A 27,316-nucleotide genomic window follows, 5' to 3' on the forward strand; every position below is an offset into this window, starting at 1 on the left:
TCTGTGTCTCATGATCAGGTTCCTATTAGGTATATATTCTGCCTGCTTAAAATCTTCCTTCGAGGTGCTTACAATGTGTCATTTTCTGGCCCAAACCTCCACATAAAATTACTGTAGGATGTTAAATAGCTTTCAGTGTTGCCATTGGAACACACCAGTGAAGCAGAAAGCGATCCCAGATCTCTCAGTGGGCTTCCTCCACAGACTGGATTTTCAGCCCTGCTGCAAGTCCTCCAGCAGAGAACACCTCAGTCTATGAAGAAATCTGTTTGTGGGGAAGGGAGTGACAGTCCGTCTTCCACAGCTGTTGCATGTGATGAGGAAAGTCTCCTTCCTCAGCATGTGGAGCAGCGAGTGTTCCCCTTCCAGTGGAGGAGGAGTGGGAGCTGGCTCAGGAGTCAGTGCTGATCAGCTCTGCAGCTCTACTGTAGTTGTTGTAGTCTCAACTCTTCACCTAAACTTGTGTGTTCAAGTGGTTTACAACCTGCGTATGAAAGTCTGATCTCAGGCAAAGTTCTGCTAATGTTTCAGAGCTCAGAAGAAAAGACTTTCAACTTTTGAACTCAACATAAATGGGCCCGAGTATCAGGACTTTGCTTTGCCGGTGGAAAGTGTTGCTGAAACAAGAACCCTGGGTTTAGCAGGCCAATGCTCAAACCACTGAGCTATCCCTCCCCGGCTCTTACTCTGCCACAAGTACACACTAATTATGCTTTTGAGAATTTTCACCCTGCTACCTGCTCTCTTCAAATGCTGATAGATTTTACTTCATGCCTTGCCTTGTTCTGTTGCAGTTAGATGTGCACGGAATGGGGAGCACGAAGGAAGAAAATTGCATGAGCATGCAGTAAGAGTGGGTAGGAAAGGAACCCAGCCTCTGCAGGAATTCAAAGGCTTTTTCTCTGTGCCTCAGAAGCAGCAACCAGAGGTGGCCGGTGGTAGCTGCTCCTGTTGGCCACTAATGAGCCCCTCTTCCCATTTCCTTCCCTTGCCTTGCAATCAGTGTCCAAACACCAACTCTGCTCCCATGCAGCTTTAACAATTTACGTTCCTCTTGCAGCTCGTATTTAAGCCTTTGCAATAGTTGTGTGGAAAAAAAAGGAAGGGATCACTTAGTACCCAACTTGGGCAGCCACACTCAGATCTCTTATCCTTGGCATTAAAGCAAAGCCCAATCTCCTCCTCTACCCACATGAGTCAGTAAAAACTTATACTTAAAAGTCTTAGAATTTACTTTAATGGGAGCAACTGCCAAAAGCTGGAGTTGCTTCTTAAAGCAGAGTTTTCTACAGCAAGGGATGGAACCAGAAAACATTTCAATTCACATTCAGCTCTTCCACATACAAGAAGTTGTGGTTAGGACCTGGCTATTCTATGGTACACAAGTAGGATTTCCATTTCTCACTCTCTACTAAAGGAGGACATTTAAAAAAATTGAAAGTGTAAATGTGCCGCAGAGAAGTTTTAAATTTAAATCTCTCCTACATTGTCGAGATTGTTTTTGTACTGAAAACAGCAAACAGTTGGGGGGAGGGGGGCAAGCAAGGTAGAGCTGTAAGAGAAATGCAAATTGATATTCAGACTACAGTATAGTAGAAGCAGTCACACTTTGCTGCTCCAATACCAAGGAACAATGGAGTGAGTGATAAGCACCTCACACCCAAACCAATTAGCAGTTTTCTTTATTTGTCAACTTACGAAAATTGCGGTATAACTGCTTAAAATATGCAAAGGTACATTTCACTCAATGGAGTAGGGAAAGCAGCTTTCAAGTGTCTACAAGGGTTTGCTACAGATTTCCAATAGCAGACCATGTTGTACAGCTTACATTTCACTGTGCTTTCATGGAAAATTCTAAATAATCTCTATATACACATTTTTAACACTGTACTGTTGAACTTTATTGAAATCCCTTGAGTATAATACCATAAGCCTTCACACAGTTATCCCAATAGGAGGTGCTGGAATCTGTTGCAAGATCCCAGTTCACTGATATCTCCAGAGCCCCCTTCCCTCAATACCACAGAAGTGCAATCATTTCACACAAGAAAAAAAAAAAAATCCGTTTTTCCTTCAGACTCAGATGATCCTTTTCCACAGCAACATAAAACTGGTCTCTTCACAGCTACTTTGAGATGCTGTCATTCAGGACAGTTCTTTCAGGCTAAAGCAGGAAAATCCTCAGGGTCATCAGGATTTGGAGCAATGATTTGTGTCTGCAAAAGAAGGAAGTAAATTTAGAAAAATACACATATCAGGGACACATCTGGAGTCTCCAATCTAACTAAGAACTAGTTCCATTTTATTTATTTGCTAAATTACATTAAGAGGCAATTAATGCTTATTTCTAAACTGTTTTGTATCCATCACTATTTCTACGCAGGTACTAGACTTGTACCTGTCACTGTGGTATGGGTATAGTGATTAAAGGAGAAGTGACATTTTCCTGATACTTCAGGTTCTTGCTACTGGAAATCTATAGACAGACACAGGAAGCAGTTCATCATTCAAAGTGAATGAGAAGTTATTTTAAACATTGAAAAACTGAAGAGTTAATTTTTAGTTGTGTACAAAAAGCGACAGTGATGCACACTTGATTTACTAGAGGTTTTCAGAATGTAGCTTTACCTAACAAAAGCACCAGAGGGATTAATTCCATGTCCCTTTTAAAGTTCCAAACTTTAGATGTGGCTAAGTATTTTATCCTTGATGAACTGAAAAAACTATGGGGATTTTACTAAAAAAACAAAACAAAACAAAAAACCACACACACAAAAAAACCAACCCACCCACAACAACAATCCTCCATATTTGTTCACCTTCAAGCAGTATAGGGTTGCTACCAGCCCAGGTATCCCCAGGACTGTCCCTTTTTTGGAGGTAGCTCCCACAGGAAATCTGTATGGGTGCTCAGCACACATTGCCAGCTGCCCAGTTTTATGGACTCAGGATCATCCCACATGTTCTGGTTTTCATACCTCAACAGTAGCAACCCTTGGCAGATAGAATGGCTTCTTTCACAGTTGGTAGGAGAATGGTTTTGAGTATGTTAAATCAGGGGATTCAATGGAAAGTGGCAGGTACTATGATACTATGATCATTAGTAGTTATATTATGTTTGTTTTGAAACAATTTACCATATCTGACTTGTCATTTATTTAATAGAGGGTTGTACCTCCTGTGTCTTAACCTGCAGGGTCAAACATGCAACATTTATTAACTTCACTCTTGGTAGCTAGAGGAAGTATTAGAATCTTATTACACAATAATTTTGCTTGAAGGCTACAGCCTTTAGTAATTTTAAGTGCAGAGTTATTTCCCTGATTTTATCAGAATTCTTTTCAGAAACTGGAAGTTACTTCTCCTATACTACTCCTTCCAGCTGTCATAAGAGTGACCTGAACTTTGACCTTTGAACAAACTCTTCACAAATAAAAAACGGTATTTGCAATCTGAATTGAAATCTCATCACATATAGCAACATACTATGGACTGAAAGCCTGGTAAGTATTGTAAGCAAAACACTAACAAGTCCTCAGCAAAAAAAAAACAAAACAAAAAAACCCTCAAATTCTCATGTCATTTACAAATGTATAGCCACAAAATCAAATTACCACCACTTCTGGTCTAGGCCCAGTATCTTCAACTCTTTTGACACGCCCACGACCTCCTCGTGTTCCTCTGGCTCCACGCCCAGGACGAGGAAGATTCCCAAAGTTAATGTCCAGCTGAGAAGTTATATCATTAGCTGCTTTTCGGAAGATGTGGGAGTCATCCTCAAAATCCTCCTTTAACATCTGAAAGTGAATTTATCTGCAATTAGCATGCTGCTCAGAGCTTCAAAAAAAAGTTACTATATTACAAACCAAATAGCACACCAGTAAAGTCAGACTTCCTGGATAGCCAGGAGCCCCTAAGTTGTGTGTGGCAGTGGGGGTAAGAAGGGAGACTATGACAGCTCCTCCATTCTCAGGCTAGCTCTACACTAGCTTGGGAGCAATTAAGCATAAGCACACAGGAAACTGCTATGCTAGCTCTATACCACCAAAGAACTCCCACACTCAGAAAACTCTCTGTGGCAAGATCTCGACAGTTCCAGAGGGACCACACAATCTGGCCCAAGGCATTTACTCATGAGATACCCTCTAGGGGAGGGCTGGAAAGGAATAAGAATCGAACACTAAAATTTACTTATCAATTGCTACCACTGATCCATTCCAGTACTGACCTTGCTACAGTTACAGCTCTAGTGTTACTGTAGCAGGCAACGATTTTTAGCATTAAATATAGCTAGCATACTAAAATAATATTTTCCAAAATAGCCTTTACAATTTCCCCATGTTTATTCCCCCCCCTCACCCACCACTGTTCCTCAGACATTCTGGTCAACTGTTGGAAATGGCCCACCTTGATTATCACTACAAAAGGTTTTTCCCCCCTGCTCTCCTGCTGGTGATAGCTCACCTTAAGTGATCACTCTCATTACAGTGTGTATGATAACACCCATTGTTTCATGTTCATGTTATGTATATAAATCTCCCACTGTATTTTCCACTGAATGCATCCGATGAAGTGAGCTGTAGCTCATGAAAGCTTATGCTCAAATAAATTTGTTAGTCTCCAAGGTGCCACAAGTACTCCTTTGCTTTTTGCGAATACACCGGTAGTGCTACAAAGGTACAGCAAATCATATTCCCCATGTACCGATTCTGATGTCTAATAGATTGCCCATGTTAAGCAATACTTGTACCAGACAAGTCACTACTCCTCTAGGGCACGTTTCTTGCCATACTAGGGCCCCTTTACACTGCTGGCCATAAAGTCTACTCAGGAGTAAAATAAAATGTAAGGCACATTCTTCAGATCCTGTGAAAGACGGGTCCTAAACTCAGCAGGCTTGTAACTGGGGGAAGTCTAAAGCCAAACTAAAGGAACACAAATGTAGGATTGTAAACAGCCTACTAAGTACAATCTGCCCAATAAATTATCACAGTCCAACAGTGACTAACATATGCTGAACCAATTTTTTAATTCAGATTCTCAGTGTGTAAGGGTCCCAGTCAAGGATCAAGCCCCCACCATCATGCCAGATACTGAACAGACACAGCGACTTCCCTTACCTGAAAAGCTTACAGTCTAAGTAGGCAAGAATCTACGGTAGAAATCTGGTTCCACTGACAGTGGGGCCCAAGATTTCACCCTACACCTTTAGTTATAACAGCGTAGTGGCTCTGAGCAGAACAAGAGTTATGGAAAATAAAACAAGCTCTCCTGGATCACTTTAAGAAGCAGAACCACAGTCCTCATAAAAATCATTCAGATGTTCTCAAGTGGTTCAGCGATAATTGCGTTGTGATAGTGACCAGATTCAGGACAACTTGGTATGCTGATGATGCTGGGAAACTGAATTTCCAGTATACACAGATAAAAATTCATTAGTAAAGCGATAAGTAAGCTAAACACTGGGTGTATCAAAATGTGATTCAAAGTTAAAATATAAAACATTTAGTAAATGGAGTTCACTAGTGCCTACAATTCAGTTAACAAAATTGTACATGAGGTGGCATAGGCAAGGAGACAGACTTCAATCTTCTAAAACTAAGCCATAAAGTAAGCAGAACTGAAACTTAACTTGGTATAAATACAACATGATAGGTCAAGCGTTCCATGCTCATAATACAAAAGGGATGCCTGGAGACTGGACAAAATGAATCTGATGGGGTTTTTTTGCACACTATTACAGGAGCTTGAAATATGAATACTTATTTCCAGTTTGTTCAGAATCTGTTTTAATATAGGAGACAGTGTCCTAACCCTGGATCTCCGGGTAGAAAGCAGAATTTAGAGAATTCTAAAGCAATGCTTACATCATCTCTATACTTTGACTTGTGAATCACCACTGCTTTGGAAGGAACAGTGGATTCTGGCTTCCGGATGTTGAATTCAGGCTTTGGTCGACTCTGTTGCTGCAGATTTTTCCACTCATCTAACGTCATTTCTTGAGCTGCTACTTCTTCCACTGGCTCCCCTTCAGCAACTCTAAAGGTTTATAGTTGTAAAGTAAAAACCATTAGCTTTGACATCCAAGAACAACAAAAAAACCTGAAGTAAGACTACTTTGCTACGTACAGTATTTTGAATGCTTCAGATTCTCTGCCATCTCTGAATTGTATTTGAAGAACTTCAATACTAAAGAAAATACACCTGAAGCATAGACCCCGTTTGGCCAATATATCTAGAATGTCCGGGAAGATAGAAGTGTTCTCCTGCTGGCTTTTGTATGTTACTATTCCGGATGTCCAATTTGTGTCCATTTATTCTTTTACATAGGGACTGTCCGGTTTGGCCAATGTACCTGGCAGAGAGGCATTGGTGGCACATGATGGCATATATAACATTAGTAGACGTGCAGGTGAATGAGCCTCTGATGGTGTGGCTGATGTGGTTGGGTCCTCTGATGGTGTAGCTAGAGTAGATACGGGGACAGAGTAGGCAACAAGGTTTGCTACAGGGATTGATTCCTGGGTTAGTGTTTCTGTGGTGTGGTGTGGAGTTGCTGGTGAGTATTTGCTTCAGGTTGGGGGGCTGTCTGTAAGCGAGGACTGGCTTGCCTCCCAAGGTCTGAGAGAGGGAGGGATCTACAACCTATCCTGGAAAACTATCACCAGCAACTACACACCATACCACAGAAACACTGACCCAGGAACCAATCCCTGTAGCAAACCCTGTTGCCTACTCTGTCCCCGTATCTACTCTAGCCACACCATCAGGGGCTCATTCACCTGCACGTCTACTAACGTTATATATGCCATCATGTGCCAGCAATTCCCCTCTGCCAGGTACATTGGCCAAACCGGACAGTCCCTATGTAAAAGAATAAATGGACACAAATTGGACATCAGGAAAGGTAACATACAAAAGCCAGTAGGAGAACACTTCTGTCTTCCTGGACATTCTAGAACAGATTTAAAAGCAGCCATACTTGAACAAAAAAAACTTCAGAAACAGACTTCAAAAAGAAACAGCAGAACTAATATTCATTTGCAAATTTAAAACCATTAATCTGGGCTTGAATAGGGACTGGGAGTGGCTGGCTCATTACAAAAGCAGCTTTGCCTCTCCTGGAACTGAGACCTCCTCATCATCTATTATTGGGAGTGGACTACAGCCACACTGATCGAATTGGCCCTGTCAGAACTGGTTCTCCACCTGTGAGGTAACTCCCTTCTCTTCATGTGTCAGTATATTTATGCCTGCATCTGTAATTTTCACTCCATGCATGTGAAGAAGTGGGGTTTTTACCCATGAAAGCTTATGCTCAAATAAATCTTAGTCTTTAAGGTGCTACCAGACTCCTTGTTGTTTTTGTGGATACAGACTAACACGGCTACCCCCATATACATTGTGCACACTGAAGGTCTACTTGAAAGGATGTTGTTCATACTGTTACTTCATCCTCCTGCTCTCCACTCCTACCCATTTATTTTATCCAGCTGTTGAATGTTTTCATTAACTGAAGTTATAAGCTCCTGAGTGCAGGGATTGACCATTTACAACATGTTTGCACAATACCTTGCAGAGTCCCGGAGTGGGGCCTCACGGCAGGACTGTAATAAAATAAGTTTGTAATTCCATTAGTTTGGTATCCCTGTATACATTTAAGAGACTTTTAGTAATGCTGCACATTGCTTTCCAATTCTGCTTCAGTTTCTCTTTTCTTTTTTTTGGATATAGCCCTTTACTAAGCATTAGTTTAAAGTGTCTTTTCCTCTTGGTTGCAGAGAGATTGCTTTGTTTGGATGAACAGTAGTATACAGAAGGGGGTGCGGCCGGAATCACAAACATATCTGCCTTCATAGCACATTACCAGTTATAAAAGTAGCCAGAGACAAACCTTAAGAGATGGTAAACACTAAAAACATGGGTTAGTTTAGTGACAGCAAAAGTTCTATTTACTTTACCTTCAACTGAAAAGGTTCAACCTACATTGTGTAACTAGCTGATGGGGGGGTGGTCAGAAAACCACAACAACAATATATTTTAGTGCCAAAATTAAGGTTAAAATTAAGACAATTAGCCAAAGGGTTAAGAAAAAAGGTTAATCAAGCTAATAAGTGGTTCCAGAAGACCAACAACTCCGATAGGTGAGACATTCAACACTATCAGTTTAGCAAACAAAACTGAGAAATATATTGAATGAAATGCTAATGAGGATTTGGCTAAACCTATAGATTAGCTTTATAGAGCTATTAAAACGATAGTCAGATAAACAGATCAGCAAACTAGATGATGGGAACTGAAGGTTTCCTGAAGAAAGAATGATCAGAAGGAAATGTAGAACCACTAGTGGTAAACAACTGTGAATTTATTAGGTGCCAGAGAACTGAAAAAGGACAGATTTAATACCAAGAGTAAGTAGCAGATCAAGGAAATAAATCTAATCTCAGTAAGAGGTAAAATAAGAAAATAGAGAAATATATCTGTAATTACTACTACCTACTACTCAAAAAAATGCTTTAACAAGTTCCTAAACCAAGTGTGCAGACAAGCCCCATAGAAGTCTTCCAGGTAATTGTAAAAATGAGACTATAAAGACAATTGGAACCAGTACTATCTTTATAGTTTAATATATTAATGACATCCTGGAACATGTTCATACTACAGCATGCATATAGCTTAATAGTGTGCACACTATGTTAGGAGAGGCTGCAAACAAAAAGAAGCTAGAAAAGAACCTAGACAATTCAAAAATATGGGCAAATAGAACTAAGATAAGGTCACACTTCGATAAATAGAAGACAAACTATGCTGCCTGGCACCAGCATAAAAATGAAAGCTGAAGAACAGTAACATGGACAAGGATCTAGTGATAATGGCAGAAAAGTTATATACAGGCTTGCAGTGCAATACTGTTAAAAGCCTTCCAGGTTATTAAATGCAAGACCAGGAAAGTAACAATAGTTCTTCAGCATCACAAATGCTATACCCAATTTCTGGGGTCTTTTTCCTAAAAGGATCAGTTCTAATAAACTGAGAAGGGAAGGAATGACTAAATGGTTAGAGCTTTCAGATGACACTTGAAACCGAGTGCCTGACTGCAAGTGGTCATTAAAAGGCAGCTGGAATCACTGAACTCAAGAAGCCAAAATTACCTATTTATGTCTGGGAAGGTTAAAGCTATTCTGGGGCCCCTACTGAGTTGAGTTGCCTGTCCAGGAGGCCTCTGTTGCTATTGCACTACCTCCAAGAGAAAGGGGGGCATTAGGCACACAGGAGTCCCAAAACAACTCAAGTCATTTTAAACAGACTAAAACTAGGTTTCAGAGTAGCAGCCGTGTTAGTCTGTATCCGCAAAAAGAAAAGGAGTACTTGTGGCACCTTAGAGAGTAACAAATTTATTTGAGCATAAGCTTTCGTGAGCTACAGCTCATTTCATCGGACTCAGACGTTCTTGTCAACTGCTGGAAATGACCCACCTTCATTATCACTACAAAAGGTCTCTCCCCCCCCTGCCGGTAATAGCTCACCTCACCTGATCACTCTCGTTACAGTGTGTATGGTAAAACCCATTGTTTCATGTTCTGTGTATTAACATCCCCACTGTATTTTTCACTGAATGCATCCAGTGAAGTGAGCTGTAGCTCATGAAAGTTTATGCTCAAATAAATATGTTAGTCTCTAAGGTGCTACAAGTCCTCCTTTTCTTTATTCTATTCAACTAACTCCTGCTGCTGAACAGCAAAGGTCATAAATAAAGACACTGCCCCAGTCTGACTTTGTGCAAGAGTGTAGGTGTTAGAAGATGTTCTGAATAAATTCAATCCTTAATTATATATTCTGCCTCTATTAGATATGGCATTACTTGCTCTTCTAAAGTGTGGGCTCATTGTGCTGTTATCTTCCACCAGAAGTAGCCACAATGAGGCCCATATATTTAATACATATTTAGTTTGAACACAGCTTTGAGAATTCTCAGGATGAGAGTCATTTACACTGAAGTAAGATACCATATGATAGTGTGCCTTTCACAGAACCTTTGCATATACTGCTATCTTCCAGATTGCTGTGGACTTCTCCTACATCTAAATTCACTGAGGAGGAAAGTTTCTAGCCTTCCTGTCTGCAACGAAAGCCTTAGCACGGTAAGGAAATACAGATAGACTCTGCAGAGAATAGTCTAAAATAGCAACAGAGTATTAGCTCACACATTTAATAGTTTCATAATTAAAAGCCAACCGGATTTGCCCACTACAGTTGGGTGTACTTTTCATGTCTCTATGTTCAATAGAGAACTGAAGTTAGAACACATGTACTTACAAAGAAAGAGCTAGGACAGCTGGATTTGATTTTGATTTCAACTACCATGAAGAGGAAAATTATGTGAGACTCTGAAATATGACCCAGGACACTCAAGTAAAAAGGCTTAACTGCTATTTTTAATATTTAGCTCTGTTAAAGTGGTACAGTGCATACATAAGAATTAAGTTCTATGCAGACTACCTTCACTGCCCACATGATTTAAGTCTGCTGAAAACTAAGTTTCTGGAAACTCAACATTCTTAATTCAAGTTTGTTCAAGAGACTCTCCTCGCCACCAGTTACTTTAAACCATTGAGTAACCCAAATATGTTAATTGCATAGTTGAAAAATTAGGTCAACTTAGAATCTTTTAAAATATCTCCAACTTGAACAAGAATGTACATAAAATCATAGTGAAGTGGCTGGCAATAGCTAGATGCCTTCAACTTTTGTCTAATGGCTTACCCAAACACAATCAGTTAGATTCTTCCCAACTTCAAACGTAAAGGAATGTTGGCTGAAATGTTACTCCTTACTTTGATGTCACCACCCCTTCACTAGAAGTTATTTGTGTTGGTAGTGTTCAAGTTGGAGATATCTAAAAACAGTTGAGTTGATCTAATTTTAACTTGATAATTAAGATCTTTTGAAGCAAAATTAATTTTTACATTTGGACACTGATCAGAACCAATGACTGAATATCAGGATGCAAACATCCATCTCAATTTACCTTAGTTTTAAGGAACAATGCAACACTCTTTCCAAGCAGTCATTTTTTTAACATTGGGTTTGGAGGAGGAAGACCACTCTTGGCCCCATATGAATCTCAAGGGAGAAGTTCCTGTTGTATAGGAGACACCTTTGATTGACTAATTCATAAGGGAATTTTCTGTTACTGTATTTCAATCATATCATCACTATGTGGTTCCACAAGAGGGGTTGCTTTACAAGATGTCTGTTGTAATATTTCTAAAAATAAACTGGGAACTAGAACACGTTATATCAGTTATATTCCTAGTAGGGTTTAAGAGTAACTTAGAGAGCACTCTCTCTCTTACTTAAATAAAAGTTCATATGTTACAGAAATTTATCATCTAAGCTACTGAGCTAGAGGGTTTTGTTTGTTTGTTTTTTAAACAGGTCAATAGTGCCACTACTTAGCATTAGTATGTATGTATTATAGCATCTGAAGGCCTCAGCTGGGATTGGAGCCCCATTTGGCTAGGAAACAACTTTTCTGTAGGTATATATTTCCATTTTAAAACATTTATATGGTGCCAAATGTCTGCTAAGTGCTTTACAGACACATTGAAAACCATGGTCTTGGAATGTCTCCCTATACGAATCAAGAACATTGGCACTGGCCAGTTATTTTGTTTGCATTTTAGAATTAAGATATTCAAGGCAGACTGTACTTGGTCAGAGGTTCTCCTTCAGGTGCCCCTTGGTGATCCTCTGTTTCTGCAGTATCTTCCACAGGAGCAGTCTGTTCCATCTCACTGCAAAATAGAAAAGCCACCACATATCTAGGTCATACTGAAAGCTTACAGATCAATAGACCCCATTCTTTGTAAATGTGCATATTTCACGACCAACTGAAGATAGTACCCTTTCTGGAATTGTCTAGATCAGAACATTTCTGTGATCATAAGAATTCCCAATCTACTGATCACCCAAAAACCACAACAAAACCATTAAACAAGACTAGTTTAGTGTGCTAGTAATACAAGATTATACAGTGGGAAGCACTGGAAATCCTTGGCTGGAGGAAGTGGAATCCACAAATATGTGAAAGCCAGAAGTGTGCATGTTCTCGATATGAGAAAATCAGACCTAATGCATTTACATGAATTTTCTAGAATCATATATATCTGCCTCACCATCTTGCGGCTCAGATTTCCACAAGTTAGTTGTGTGCTGTGTAATATGTAGTATGCCCTAATAAGCTTTAAATTTGATTTTTAAGTTTCAATAGGTGTTCCCTTGTTTTATGAGAAAAGGTAATCTAGAAATACCCAACTGACCTTCTCTATACCATTTCACATACCTAGTTTCATTTTTAATTCATTTTTGTTGACTTTCAACAGCACTTGGAATGCCCAGATGACCTACATGCTTTTGAGAGACACACAAGGTAAGTGAGGCAATAGCTTTTATTGGACCAATTTCTATTGATGGAAGGTACAAACTTTTACCTTAAGACTTTAAGATTACCCAGCTGATTTATTGTAAATTACAACTAATTCTACTCTCCCCCATTTTTAACCCTGAAAAACTTATTTTAAGTTCAAATTATAAAAATATGCATTTGTGAGCTATTAAGGTGTTTATATATGAAGACGTAGCACTTTATTTAGACAACGCAATGAATAAGAATACAATTTAATGGCCATTACAGAGCCTGCTATAAATTAGAAGTTTTGCCTCCCTTCTCCCCACGGTAAGCCAGTTTAGGAGGACCCAGACAAGCAACTTAGTCCTGCTATGTCCCCTTGGAGGAAAGCTGTCTTATGCAGTTACCAGAATAATATTTAGTTGAAATAGCAGCACACCTCCAACTGTGTCAAGGGGTAGAAAAGGCGGCTTCTGGTCCTGTTTCCAGTTCAAGGCGATTTCAAACAGAACCAGATAAAGAGTACATAACAATTTAAGACCTAGATATTTGTTAGCATTGTAGAATTCTCTTTAAAATTTACACAGGCCAGTCACAGTGCCCAAGCCCACCATTTACTAAAATAGGAAAGAGAAGTATATTTCACTCTAGTGAAAAGATGACTTGGCCTTAGGCAAACAGATACTTGGAACCCTGCAATAAATGAAGAATCTCCTTCAGGCTAGGATCTACTCAGTAAGCATGAGCAAAGGGGCCATAACAATTAAAGACATGGTGAATGGATAAAGCTTGAAATAAAGGCAAGCCTATTACTTTACAGAAATTATTATAAACTAGAATGGGCACAAATTTGCATATACCTCAGATCATCTTTAACTGTTCCCCAGTTCCGAGCTCCACTTCCACCCCTTTTGTCTTCTGTTCTGATTCCTCTAGAGACAGAAACAGTATTCTTCAAATTAGGAAATTCCTCCCTCATTGATGTACCAAACCAAAAGCAGTATTAAATTGTTGAATATATTCCTTTCCCACTTCAACCCTTCAAAAAGATATTGAAATGTTTGAGGTGTGTGTTTCTTACCAATATATTAGATGAGAGCAGTATATACACAAAGCACTTACGTTTTATCACTCCCACTCTGTCGTTCAAATTCCCGTTTCCCTCTTTGGTCATAGCCATTAAGACTTCTGTTCATCCCACCACCTCTTCCTCGGCTTCGCATTCCACCTCTTCCTCCCCCACGACCTCTCATTGGTCTTTCCCGGTCAAATCTGTCAACTGGCCTGAAAGACAAGGAAGATTTCTAGTCAGACTACTTCTATATAAAAGTTAATAGGGGAAAATCTGGTGTCATAGGGATGCTTTAGTGTAGTTGTGATAATCAATCAATTAATTATACTCACTATTTCTAGAAGTTTTTAGATCACATCTTACACTACACTGATCTTATGCCCAGACTGATGCTCTTTGTCAGGATTAAAAACAGACAGAAGCTAAATGTGAGCAGAGTTTAAGGTCCGCATTCTTTTATCCTTATGTCAGTAATAGTGACTGTATTAATTGTTTGCTTTTTTCTAATTCTTAGGCACTATTACTGCCCTCATATGTTAGATTTGCATGTAGCAGGGTGTATACCAGGACTATAAGAAACTCAAGAGGAGTTCTAGTACAAACCACCACACACAAACGCAGCCATTGCTGACAACAAGCATTGATGAGTTGTACATCTATTATTTTTAGCTACGGGCTAGTTATATGTATTTGGGCAGAAGTATTTCATGGAGATACAATAAGTGAGCGCTGCCACAGAATTTAAGGGTTAACGGAATTTGGTCTCATTTTGCTTCAGAGTCTATGGGACCTAGATGTACAATTACTTAAAATCTGGTTGGTGATGTTAATACTCACATGCTGAAGTCATGAAATATTAAGTACTATATGTCAGACACTGAAACCAGACTTTTAAACCAATTGCTTAACTACCAAAAAAAGCTTGTATTATTCCATTAGAAATGTAACGGACATGAAGACACCAGACCCGTACAACATTCTGACTACTGTATAAATACAGGATAATTTACTGGAGAACTGATAGATTCTTTGTCATATCAGTCTTTATACAGCCAAAACTGGGCTACCACACTACTAGGTGCTAACTAAATAGTACTCCATAAAAGCATCTCAGGACACCAAACTCTTCACTGAGGACCACCTTGCATCTTCTTAGAAATACATACTTTTCTACTGTGAACTCCACTTGTCTCTCCTTTTCATAGGGACGGTATTCCCTAAAAGATGGTCTCCATTCAGCTTTGTCTTGTTTTACCTCCGTTCCCCTGTTATCATTCCATCCTTGTTGTTCTCCCCTTTTAGGAGCTCGCTTCTGACCTGCACACAAAAAAATTGTGAAGAGTCTAAGCATAAGCAGCATTAATAGATTTAGTTGCAATTACCGGTCTACAGGCTCAAAAGAGAGGACTATGCCACCATACAGTCCTCTAATTTTGCACTCCTACCAAGTTACAAGCTGGTAGTTGTTGGCCAAACTGTGGTTAAGGTTGCCTAACACTTCTTACGATAAAAGACCATATTTTCTGTTGCTTATAAGTCCAAACTTTAGGCATTCAGGTTGAAATTACCATGCCAGGCATCTGCCCCAGGCTGAAAATTCTGGAGTGTTTTGGCTAACATAGTGCAGCCATTTCAGAAAACAAGATTAGGGAAAATACCTCACTTTGCTTATGTTAAAAAAAATTATTACAGGAACTCTCTCTCCTTTTGTGGGCACCCAGACAGCAAAATGGCAGAACAGCCTGACTGGAACACAGAGGGATGAGGAATGGGCAGAGGGGGAGCAAGGCTGCTGCAGGAGCCAGAGGATGGGGAACAGGAGTCAGGGAGCTAGATGTAAATAGGAACAGAGGGGGACAAAAACAGGCAGATTTATACCCCTTAGAACATATTCTGCCACAACCTGCAATTGAACCCAGGAGTCCCCAGTGTCTACATTCCTCTACAATCAGTAAACAGATGTGAAATCCACTGACAAAGTGTCATCCCTTTCTAGTGGTGGTCCATAGAGAGTGACAATTACTACTGCTGTATGCAGTGTTATTGACATGTTCGTCCCAGGATATTAGAGAGACAAGATGGGTGAGGTATCTTTTATTGGACCAACAGCTACTGGAGTGAAAGACAAGCTTTCGAGCTTACACAGAGCTGAAGCGGAAACTATGTGAAAGCTTCTCTCTCATGCCAACAGCAGTTGGTCCAATAAAAGATATTACCTCACCCACCTTGACTCTAATTATACTGCTATCAGTTACTCCGTTAGTTTAAATGGAAGAAGTCTGTGCAATGGACCTAACCTGCTGATGAAACATGTGGGTGTGATTATGATGCCATACGATTTAAAAAAAAAAAAAAAAAAAAACTGATTTTTTTTCTAAATTAGGAAATTAGATGACAGTATGTAAAGGTTGCAAAGCCAAGCACTCAGGAAATGGCAGAACTGAGGTTGCCAAAGCAATCATAATTTGCTCTCCTTTTATGTATGCACCACGATACAGTCTTTAAATTACATGATCCCATACTATTTTTCTCATAGGACTCCTACCTTACTCAGTGCAGAATGCATGACGCTCTAGAAATGAATAAAGCTGTTGTATATAGGATCATTGCCTTAATTGTGACAGAAGTTTGAAGGTGTGTAGTGAATGAGGCAGATGATCACAGAAAGCGAAAGGATGGCCTTGTAGTTAATGCCACCTTGGAGAAATGATTTCTATCCCTGCCTCTGCCACTGAATTCCAATGAGTTAACGGGCAAGTCACTTCAACCAAACTTTTTACAGTTAGTCACCAGTGGTGTCTTTTTTTGAGTGCCCAAAACGTGACCGAAGGCCCAGATACACAGATGTGTTGAACACACAAATGCAACTGAAGTCAATGGAAGATGAGTTCTGGACATATGAAGAGCTATAAAAACCCTAAGTAATCTTAAAACAAATCAGAGCATAGGTATTTCAAGTTGAGCCTCCAAAATTAGTGGTCACTTGGCAATTTTGGCCTCTGTTTCAGTACCCTCATTTTGTTGATGAGGGAACTAATACCACCACTGAATCTAACCTGCATGTTGTGAGGATGAATTCATTAATCTTTATGAAGTATTCAGATACCATGAGGAGAGCTGTGACACATGGCCAGAAAGGGTTAAGCGGCTCACAGGCTAATTGACCCAGGTTCAACCTTTAGAGACATGTTAGAAGAGTATGTAAATTGTAATTAGGGCCATTCCATGTTAAATCTGCTAGAACTTTGAAATTCAATCCTGTACTGTTTGAGAATTAGAGGGGATACTAATGTATGTGTTTACTTGTATCTTGTTAGATGTTAGCCATGTAAACAGACAGTTCCTGTCTATTACTATAGCTATTGACTCAGAAATCAAAAGGGAATATTAATATTTAGATGAATCTTGGGTGAAAATGTCAGTCTATGTGTCTGTCTGAAGGTTGTGGTAAACTGTATATGAACTGCTTAATGAATAATTACCTTATGTTAACCATGTTATTCATTACCAGTGATGTTTAGGAAACAGAAGGTTACTGCAAAAGCCTATTGTTCAAGAGGCTGCTAGAAAACTATATAAAAGACTCTTGGGACCTGATCCTTTGATCTCAGATCTTGATGCTTTATGCAGGGGAAGCTTGAGTCCATAAGACTGAGATCTTCAGTCCCACCTGGATAGCGGTGAATATGAACACTGAACTATAACCTATGGACTAATTCTGAAAACTCTTTGCAACTACAAAGCTCACCATCTCTACTATGAAACCGATATCAGAACTGTACTCATGTCTGTACGTATATTGATCTTTTAAGCAATACTCACTCACGCTTCTTTTTAAATAAATTTTAGTTTAGTTAATAAGAACTGGCTGTAAGCATGTATTTGGGTAAGATCTGGAGTATTCGTTAACTTGGAAAGTAATGTGTCCAATCCTTTAGGATTGGTAGAACTTTCATATCTGACTTGGCTGCCTGGGAGGGAACCCAAAGGCTGGACTGCTTTAAGGGAACTGTGTTTTTATTTCTGGGTAATCAGTAAGGTATTATAGAAGCTGTTGTTTTCTGCTAGATTTATCAAGCCAAGTATGGGAATATCCACCAGCTTTGGGGATTGTCTGCCCCATTCTTTGCAGTTTGCCCTAATTGAGTAACCTCAGTGTGGCCACCCCCGGGACCCTGGTCAGAAGGGCACTATAGAAACACACAGAGAAAATAATGGGTTAAGTGTAGGGTTTGCATGACAAGTGTTAAATAACAACTGGGGATGAATCAATGAATGAGGCAGAGGACCTGTGGAAAAGGTCATATATGATCATGTAATTCAGGACTTTCACAACACATGCACAGGAGGGGCCTGAATTCAAGTTCACAGGCAACATCTTCATCAATTGTGGCTTATTTAAGCTATTCACATATCCCTCACTAACTTCCACTCTCTCACTTTTGGGCAGCTAATGTATGCCACAGAAATTTATGGGATTTTGGGAGTTCACTCAACCTTTCATAAAGGAAATATAATGCAGGTCACTTCACTGAAAATTCCTATCCCAGCTTAAATTGAAAACTCCAGACAGGTTAGCCTTAGAGCAAACATTTTATGTAGTATCGTTCCTACAGAATTGGAAACTAAAGCAATTTAAAAACTGTATATAAATCATTCTGCCCATTACCGAAGTGCAGCCAACAAATTATATACAACATTATTTAAAACAGTAAGTGAAGAACACTGCTGATTTGAAACCAAAGAGGAAAACGTAGATATGCAGAATATATTTAGTAATTGTTAAATGTGACCAGAAGCTGAGGTTAACATCCATAATCTAGTCCAAATTGGTTGCTAACATTACATAAGACAAGTGATCAGAGCCACACTATTACATCCCATCTAACAGAGCAATTCCATCATCAAAATTAACACGGGGCCCTATATACATGATTATGACCATAGAAATTGTCCTGCCCATATAGCTCAATTTGCCACAAAAATGAAAACAGATTCTTAAACAGTTAAAAACTTAGCACAGCTAAGAAAAAGTCTCTAGCTTTGTGTTATGAAGGTTAGCTGTCAAAATGTTAACTGATATTGTGATATTTGCATGAGTATGCAGGCAGATCAAAACAACTAGCTGTGAACCGGGTCAGCTGACCCATTCATCCCACTGGGCTACTGACATTGAAGCCTAATGATAAGACTGTCAACACTTAGCTTTTTTCACTGCTGACTATTTTTGAAGAAATGTCAAGCTAACATACTTCACTGCTGTTGCATGTAGTAACAGATACTGAGAATGAGTAGTGGGGCAGCTAGTTGCTGTAAAAAAAAAAGGAATTAAAAACACACTGACTAAAGCCTTAAATGCCTTGTGGTTATCAAAACACAAAACCAACATCCGCACTTAATAGGTGTCCCAACCCCTCCCCGTCCAAATATTCCCTACACAGTTGCCAAAACGTCCAGCTATCATACCTCTCCCTCCTTACCCCCCAAGTCTTGAGTGCTGTTTATTTTCAATATAAAAATCTGTGGCACACAAAACTGAAAATTTTGGGAGACCTCAAAATACAATGAATTTAAACATCAAAACAAGGTTACTGTCCTAATTGACTAGAATTGGGAATGGGAGATGGTGCTCTATAATTCAAAGGTCACGGACATAAGATATGGCACCATACAGGAATCTGATTCATTAATGACTCAGGGAGAAGTACGGTTGTAACCAACAGAATTTGGTTTTCATTTTTCCCTTCAGAAGACTAGGAAAGTGCATAAAAGAACACCATTTTTTATATCTATTTCATATAATATAAACACAATGAACTAAATGGAGATAGACTTCCACCTTGTGATCTTGTGCTTTCAATATGCCAGCATTTTGTAACAGAATCACCTACAGCAGGTTCCCCCTGTACAGCCTCATGCCCATATATCTGGAATAATTATACTGAAGTTAGTCATTAAAAGAAGAGACACACTGTGGTTTTCACAGCTATCATCAAGATATAGGATTCTTCAAAACATTCAGTGTCTTACTACCCACTAAAATGGTGGATGATAATACAATTAATCTTTTAGCAATCAGGGATGATGTCTAAACTACACCATCTCCAAAATGTACATGCTAAAGATGGGAAACAAATCACCTAAAATGTTCATAATAGGCTTAGAGACAAACTGAACAAAGCTTTTTATTACTGCAGGATCAGCAACTTTTATTTGCCTGGACTGGTAGAAAATGCAAGCTCTGCATTTCACTGGGCCCTTTCAATAAAGAGCTGGCAAATGCAATTTGATGACTGTTTTAAGAATGGGTGAGTTGAACTAACATCAAGAGAATTACAAAAGCTACAATACCTACATTCCATACCCCTCCCCTCACCCTACCACACACAAAAGCAGCTCAAAGACCAAAGAACAAGGCTTTGCAAACATCCACCACTATTCTGAAAGAGTAAGGAAGCACCAGAACCTTGGTAGTCTGAAGAATAGAGATCTATTTAAAAAAAAAAGGTAAGGTCAATTAAATACTGACAATGGTACTGCTCTTATTATTACTGTCTCATCTAATTAACAACAAAGCCTAGGGAGAGCGTATTCTGGATTCAAAAAGATTTAATATTGAGCTGTGCAAGGCCAACACCTAACAGACAGGACCCTGGACTTCTGACTTCCATTTGCTTGACAAACTGCTCACTTTCAGATGAGCTCCATGATTAAGTGGGAACTCACTTAGGAATAAAAGCTGAGAACCAGTCAAGACAAAGAAAAAAGGCAGATGATTAACAGTAATATGCAAATACAAAAAACCTCCATTCAAACCACAAAAAACATTATATTGAATAATATTATATAGAACTTTTGAGCAGAGCCTGACAGAGGGACAGTTTTACTAGTTGAAGATCTGAAGTCACAGGATGTCTAGACGAGTGAAATTCAAATCTTTCTGAAAAATGCTGAATGTTTATATTCAGGTTTTACATGTTGCAAGGAACAGCTCTTAACTAGGAATTTTTTTCTAGCCAAAGTAACCCATATAACGAAATAACTTAGATCAAGCTACTATAATGAAAATTGCACAATTGTACTTTCACTCTAATACCAGAATCAGTCTTGGCTGTTCAAGTACTTAAGCTTTTAATTTGCAAAGAGTCTAGTAACAAGTCCCTTGAAGTCTATTACAAGACAATTCAAGAAAGCAACCTCACTTATCTTTAATATAAAGCTGTACCCTTCAACACAGGTGGGGATCATTAGAGAACTCTACAGTTTTGACAAATTCAGCCTGCAAGGAGTTTAACAAGCTCTTGCGTATTTTTTTCTGCCAGATTGGCGATGCTCTGGATCCTGTACTGGGTCCAGCAGGATGCTTTCAGTCAAACCGCATCCAGGAAAGGCTCCTAAGAATTCTAATTGCTTTTTAGGGACAATTTTAGACTTTTTGTAGCCTATCATGAACCCTACGGTTAGGAACACCCCGATGTTGATATAGATCAGTCATTGAAAACTCTTCAGAGTAGTGTCCTTAATCAGTCAATTGTTCAATTAAGAAACCACATGCCCTTCCTGCCTATGCAGATATGCTTGATGGTCGTTGTGGCCTTTCATGAAAGCATATGAAGCCAACACCCTCCCAGAAGACAAGTCACAAAACTGGTAGCAATGTTCCTCAAGTGCAAATCAGATTATGGCTGTATATATGTGCATAGAAATACTTCCTGAGCACTGAAATTAAGTCCAGAGCACTTGGACTTAATTGTCAGCTGCCTTGCTCCTGCATAGAAGAGGTATGGCCACTCTCAGAGTGACCATCTTCAACCTCTCTTTGACAACATACTGATTTAGCCACTCCCAGTCTCCCTGAAATCTAGGGTGGGCCAGAGATCTTTTGTCATTTTGATTAGCAGGAAATATCTGGAACAACTAATCACACACCCCCTGCTGCCTTTATCCTCTTTTGTCTGGTGGCAGGGCTTGATGGCTGTCTGCCAGAAAAAGATTGGTTTTCTGGCAACAGGTCTTCTGGATGTTGAGGCAGCAGAGAGCATGCAGGGGCAAAGTAGAGAGAAAAGATACCTTGACAGGCTTCTGAAAACCTGATCATGTCTCACTGATTGTTGATCAGGACCCATGCATCTAAGGTGACTGGAGTACAACAGGAGGTAAAAAGCTCATCTGCCTCAAACAGGATGGTCCTGGCACTGAGTCCTCTCAATCATGGAGGTTATAAGATTCTCCACCTCTGCCCTCCAAAAATAAAGGAAAGTAGGAAGCGTATGATCATCCTCTGTGGAGGTCCTCAATAGTGGATATATTTGGAATCACTGCTGTGGTCTCAGACACTGGTGTACCTCCTGTGGCATGTAACAGTCTAGTCTCCTGTGGGCTGTAGTATCTTAGTCTAATTTCAGTTGTTGGTTCTAGTGTGCAGGTGCTGATGGTCTGTGGAAGTCAGACTAGATTATCTGCAGGTCCCTTCTGGTCTATGGCTCTGGCTCATCTGAGCTCAAATAGCAGCCCTCTGCACTTCAACCCACAGTCTCACCCAAAAATCTGTAAAGAGTTTAAGTAATAAAGCCTTGGAGCACTAATAATGCCTTGCAAATCATAGTCTGCACCATAACCTCTGGTGCAAGAGGCTGATGTCTAACATGGAGCTTCCTGTACCACGAGCACCAAATCCCAGGGTGCAATGTTAGCCTGCAGGGTGCGAGAAAAACTGTACTATTAGTAGGGCCCTACCAAATTCACAGCTGTGAAAATCACAAACTGGGAAATCAAATCTACCCCGTGAAATCTAGCCAGTGGAGAGCCGGGGGCACCCCATCAAGGGCTCCTACTGTTTGCTGGGTTCCAGCTCGTAGTCTGCAGGCTAGGGAGGCATGGGACTTCCTCTTCCCCCACATAGTCACGCTCAGTGGGGAGATCATACCCAACTCCAGGTACCTCCCCTGGCTGCAAGAAGCTCAGCGACTGTGCTGCCTTCAGACCTGGACTCTGAAGGCAACAGCCGCGGAGCTGCCTGCAGCCAAGAGAGGCACCCAAAGTTGGGTATGATCTCCCTCCCTGCCCCAAGATTGGCCATGCAGGGGAAGAGGAAGCCCTGTCCCTCCCCAGCCTGGCCGAGACTAGCAACTAGGAGCCCACAACTGGGGCTTTCCCAGCAGCTTAGGGAAGATCAGACCCACCTCCGAGAACCTCCTTCAGCTGCAGGAAGCACAGTGGAAAGAGGAAGTCTCATCTCTCTCCAGCCCAGCCAGGATTAGTAGCTGGACCCCTGCATAGTAGGCACCCCCAGCTGCATGGGGGAGATCAGACCCACCTCCACGAGCCTCTTCCAGCTGCAGGATGCTCCATGGCTGCTGATTTCAGAGTGCAGCTCTGAAGCCAGTGCAGAAGTGATGGTGGCAATCCTGCATGGCCCCTACAACAGCTTTGTAATCCCCCACCCCACTACTTACTTTTGGGTCAGGACCCCCTGGTTACATTATCATGAAATTTCAGATGAAAATATCTGAAAATGTTAAATTGACTATTTTTAAAACCCTCTGGCTGTGAAACAGACCAAAATTGACCCTGATTTTGGTAGGGCCCTAACTATTAGCTTTATGGCAACCTTGCACAGGACTAGTCGTGAACAGGCATCCCCTTCTGTTACTTGTACATGAATGACTGTGGGAGAGAGTCTAGAGGCTACGAGGCAGATATCTAGCAGTGGGGTGTTGCTAGCCACTCCTCAGTAACTCCTCCCTCTTTGGAAGAGACTGTCTCATCTTGTGACCTGAAGAGCAGTACCAATGACCACAAATGCCTGGTAGAGCCTTCAGCTTTGAAGATGACATTACCACCTACTTTGATAGAAACGCTGCCCTGCCAGATTTAACAGAGAAGAGTTGGGCCTGCACTGTTTAAGCAGCTCTCGTACCAAATCTTAGCACTCAGCAGTCTTGACCAACTCAAAGTTTTAGCTTCAAGGGATTATCCTTCAAAGTAGTCAAAGCCATCTTGGTGCCACTCTCACTGTAATCTCTCTGAGGTTCTACTGATGCCTCATCCCTGCTCAGGAGGACTTTGGCCCCCAGAGCATTTTGGTCAATTTCAAGGCAGACAGTGCAACAAACATGGTCATGGGTCTTCAACACTGTTCCACCACAGACAGGGTGTGAAGTTGCAGAATGGCTTTCCTTCCTCATCTGATGTCATATTTGAAAAGAAAACAACTGAAAAGAGGGATTTTGTTGTTTATCCTTGACTCGAATTATGCTACAGCACCAATGCAGGCATGAAATAAACAGATCCGATTTCACAAAGCAGGCGCTGCTATGCTCTTGAAAAGTCTGAGTTAGCTCTCTAGCACCTCAGGTGTTGATGCTCCAAAACGACAATCTTGGGAGCTTCAAAGAACTGTGGGGAAACTGCAAAATACTAAACACTGGCCAAAACACATGCTGAAACACTGAGAAGACAAGCACCACACAGAACCAGCCCACGGTGTTCAGTTTACCAACCCCTCAATCAACTACCACTACTACAGTGCTCCAAAATATAAAGAATCCATTGCAATAGCTAGAACCAGACATACAATATTTACATTTGCACAGCTCACTTTGTACTGGAAACAAGCCACAGCCATGGTAAGCCTGTATCTAAAGTTGTTCCATATGTAAAGTGCTCAGGTACTAAAATACTGAAAGCAGTATAAGAACCTATATATAAAAGAATAGTGAACTTTCAGATGCACACTGTTCTGGCAAGAATTCTGCAACACTGGACTTAAAAACAGAAGTGACATCCTGGCTCCATTAAGCTGTTCACATTCAACTGATGTTATATATCTGCAGTCTGATTATAGGATCCACAAATGCTTGTGGTCAACTTTGTTATTTAGTAACACTAGCCCTAGTTTTCTAAATCACTTTACAGACATCAGTAGTTTCTCTTTATTAAATTAGATCCTTAAATCACTGAGCTGTGTTTCAACATCATCCAGGCTCACCTCCAAAATGCTAAAAAGTAAAGACAACCAAAATAAATGCTCAATCTCAATACTCTCCTAAATTATTTTGGCTCATACACTTGAAACAGTTTTACCTCTATGTATTTTAGTTTCAGTGCTATTAGAGTAGTTTCACTGAATTTCTACCAGATTTCAGAGTGGCACCTTAGAGACTAAGCACTCTAGCCTTCAACAAAGAGTGGACTTGCTTATAAAATATAAAGGGTTAAAGTCATACCACCACAGTTTAGTCTGTGCATCTGATTACCTGCTGTCCACACAATTTTCGTGTTCAGAACATGAAAATAAAAACATTAAAAGTATAAACGCAACTGTACACAGATTTTAGCTCTAGCTGGTTCACCTACTGCTGGACAACGGTATAACTTCATTTCCAACCTCATTGTTTTAATGCTGAAACAAGATAATCATTTGATCATGTATTTGGACTTAAATGTAACCTCTTTAAAGTCAGAACCAGCTGATCCCCAAGTTCTTTAGATCTCATTCATCAAGAGGTGATTGGAGAAGAAAAGCCTGGGGGAAGATAAGAGACAGCGAGGGAGGGAGAAGCCAGTCCTGTGGTTCGGGTCAGGCAGGGCTGGAAGTCAGGCAGTGTGTTGTAGGCAGCTCGCCAGACTCGCTAGGCGACATGGGCCCAGTCGCTTAGGCCGCGTGCGGAACGGGAGGACGCGGACTCCTGCCTACCTGCAGTCGCTGAACCCGGCAACGCGTTGAACCATTCTCAGAAAGTCAATGGCCAAGCGCTTCCCACCCTCTCCCGGCCAGGGCAGCACCCCAGGCTCACAGCTACTCTCAGAGAGACTCCCCGCGTTCAGTTAGACGCTGCCCAGCACAGGGCCAGGCGGTAGCCGCTGCCAGCCGCAGCCCTGAGCAGCAGGAACCCGCCCGCCCACGCACCTCGCGCGTCCTGGCCCGCCGCCCAGCCGGCCCCAGTACTCCCCGCCCCCCCAGGGAAGAGCTCAACTGCCTCCCGCGGTGTGCGCGGGCCGCTCCGCTCCCCGTACCCGGCTGCGGCGGGGCTCCGGGCGCCGCGGGGCTCTCGGGCTGCAGGACCTTGCGCTCTTTCTGGGACTCCCTCTTGCCGGCGGCGGGGCCGGGTCTCTGGCCGGGGCCGGGTTTTCTGCCGCCAGCGGCGGCCGCCGCCGCCGCCTCATCGCGCTTCCTACGCTGCTGCTGGCGGCGCTCGGCCTCGCGCAGGACGTCGAAGGGGTCGGACTCATCGTCCAGCAGCTGGTGGAAGCGGTTGGCGACGGCGCAGCCGAAGCTCTCCTGCATGGCGGCGGCCACCGGGCTGCCCAGCGCCCCCTTCATCATCGCCGCGGCCGCCCCGCCACCTCCGGGCGGCGACAGCTGCGGGCGCTACCAGCGCGCAGGGCGAACCCAACCCGCGCGGCAGGGGGAACGGGGGACGAGCGCAGAGCCGGGGCCGGCTCAGCAGGGCCCAGGCAACCGCGCCATCGCCGCTCGACCCTTCCCTACACCCCGAGAGAGCGCCGAGGCCCCACCAAAGCACTAGCACCCCTCGCGGCCCGCGCTCACAACCAATCAACGCCTTCGGCCGCGCCCCCTCCGAGCTCAGGCAACCAATACCAGCCACGGCAAGCTCTAGCAACCAATCAACACATTTGGTCCAACCTGCTGCGTGCCGTGGAAGCCAATCAAATCCGTAGGATGCTCGCCAGTCAATCACACGCCACCGACCAATGAAGTCTAGCGACTATGTCGTCGCTGCAGGTAGTTTCTCCTCAGCGGCTCCATTTAACCATTTTACCCCCGCCCCCGTGGTAAATCGTCTTATTAATTATTTATGACGTTTTTAATTATTCATGAGCAGATGTGGCTCGGAAGGGGCTGGGGCTGCACAGGCAGGGACTGGTCTGAGCACAGCCAGAGTGTGTGTGTGTGGGGGGGGGGGGGGGGGCGGTGCATGGCATGGAGTGGCTTTCCGTGGCCCCATCTCTAAGGCTTGGTGTACACCTAAAACCGAGGGGCGGGGGGAACAAACTTTTTGGCCCGAGGGCCACATTGGGGTTGCAAAACTGTATGGAGGGCCGGTAGGGAAGGCTGTGCCTCTCCAAACAACCTGGCCCTGACCCCTATCCGACCCCTCCCACTTCCCACCCCCTGACTGCCCCCCTCTGAACCCCCGAGCCATCCAACCCCCCCCCTCCTTGTCCCCTGACCTTCCCCTCCTGGGACCCCCTGCCCCTAACCACCCCCCAGGACTCCCCCCATCCAACCCCCCGATTGCCCCTATCCACACCTCCACCCCCTAATAGGCCCCCCAGGACTCCCACCTCCATCCAACTCTGCCTGTTTCCCATCCGCTGACTGCACCCCCAGAACCTCTGCCCCATCCAACCGCCCCCCGGGACTCCCACACCTATCCAACGGTCCCTGTCCCCTGACTGCCCCAGGCCCCCAGCTCCCTTACTATGCCACTCAGAGCAGCATGTCTGGCAGCCGCGCAGCCCAGCCAGAATCAGACATGCTGCTGTGCTGCCCTGCAAGAGCACGCGGCCCCGCCGCCCAGAGCACTGCCCACACTGTGGCATGGCTGTGGGGAAAAGGAGACAGCAGGGGAAGGGCTGGGGGCTAGCCTCCCCACCGGGGAGCTCAAGGGCCGGGCAGCACAGTCCCACGGGCCACCATAGTTTGCCCACCTCTGACCTAGGTCAATCTAACCGCATCTCTCAGGGCTGTAAAAAACTAAGGCACCATAGTTAGGTCAACCTAGCCCCCATGTAAATGGAGTTAGGTGCAATGAAGAATTCTTGCATCCACCTACTACCACCTCTGGAGGGGGTGGTTATACTAC

At 42.3% G+C, this 27,316-nt stretch overlaps 1 protein-coding gene across 2 annotated transcripts; it reads right to left on the reverse strand.

Moving 5' to 3' along the window:
• Positions 1 to 1,665: 1,665 nt before the first annotated feature.
• On the reverse strand, positions 1,666 to 26,007 carry HABP4 (hyaluronan binding protein 4). 2 transcript variants are annotated; one of them, XM_073344947.2, is made up of 8 exons: positions 25,503 to 26,007; positions 14,651 to 14,801; positions 13,535 to 13,696; positions 13,273 to 13,344; positions 11,715 to 11,798; positions 5,868 to 6,039; positions 3,615 to 3,797; positions 1,666 to 2,216 (listed from the first exon to the last, which is right to left on the reverse strand). In XM_073344947.2, exons 1-8 carry the CDS (start codon positions 25,810 to 25,812, stop codon positions 2,160 to 2,162), a joined length of 1,191 nt encoding a protein of 396 aa, XP_073201048.1. In that variant the 5' UTR covers positions 25,813 to 26,007; the 3' UTR covers positions 1,666 to 2,159. The 2 variants fall into 2 exon arrangements, with proteins under 2 accessions (XP_073201048.1, XP_073201049.1); XM_073344948.2 differs by lacking the exon at positions 13,273 to 13,344.
• Between the last annotated feature and the right edge of the window lie 1,309 nt (positions 26,008 to 27,316).

This window comes from Lepidochelys kempii, chromosome 5 (genome assembly GCF_965140285.1).
Source record: "Lepidochelys kempii isolate rLepKem1 chromosome 5, rLepKem1.hap1, whole genome shotgun sequence".
NCBI lineage: Eukaryota > Metazoa > Chordata > Testudines > Cheloniidae > Lepidochelys > Lepidochelys kempii.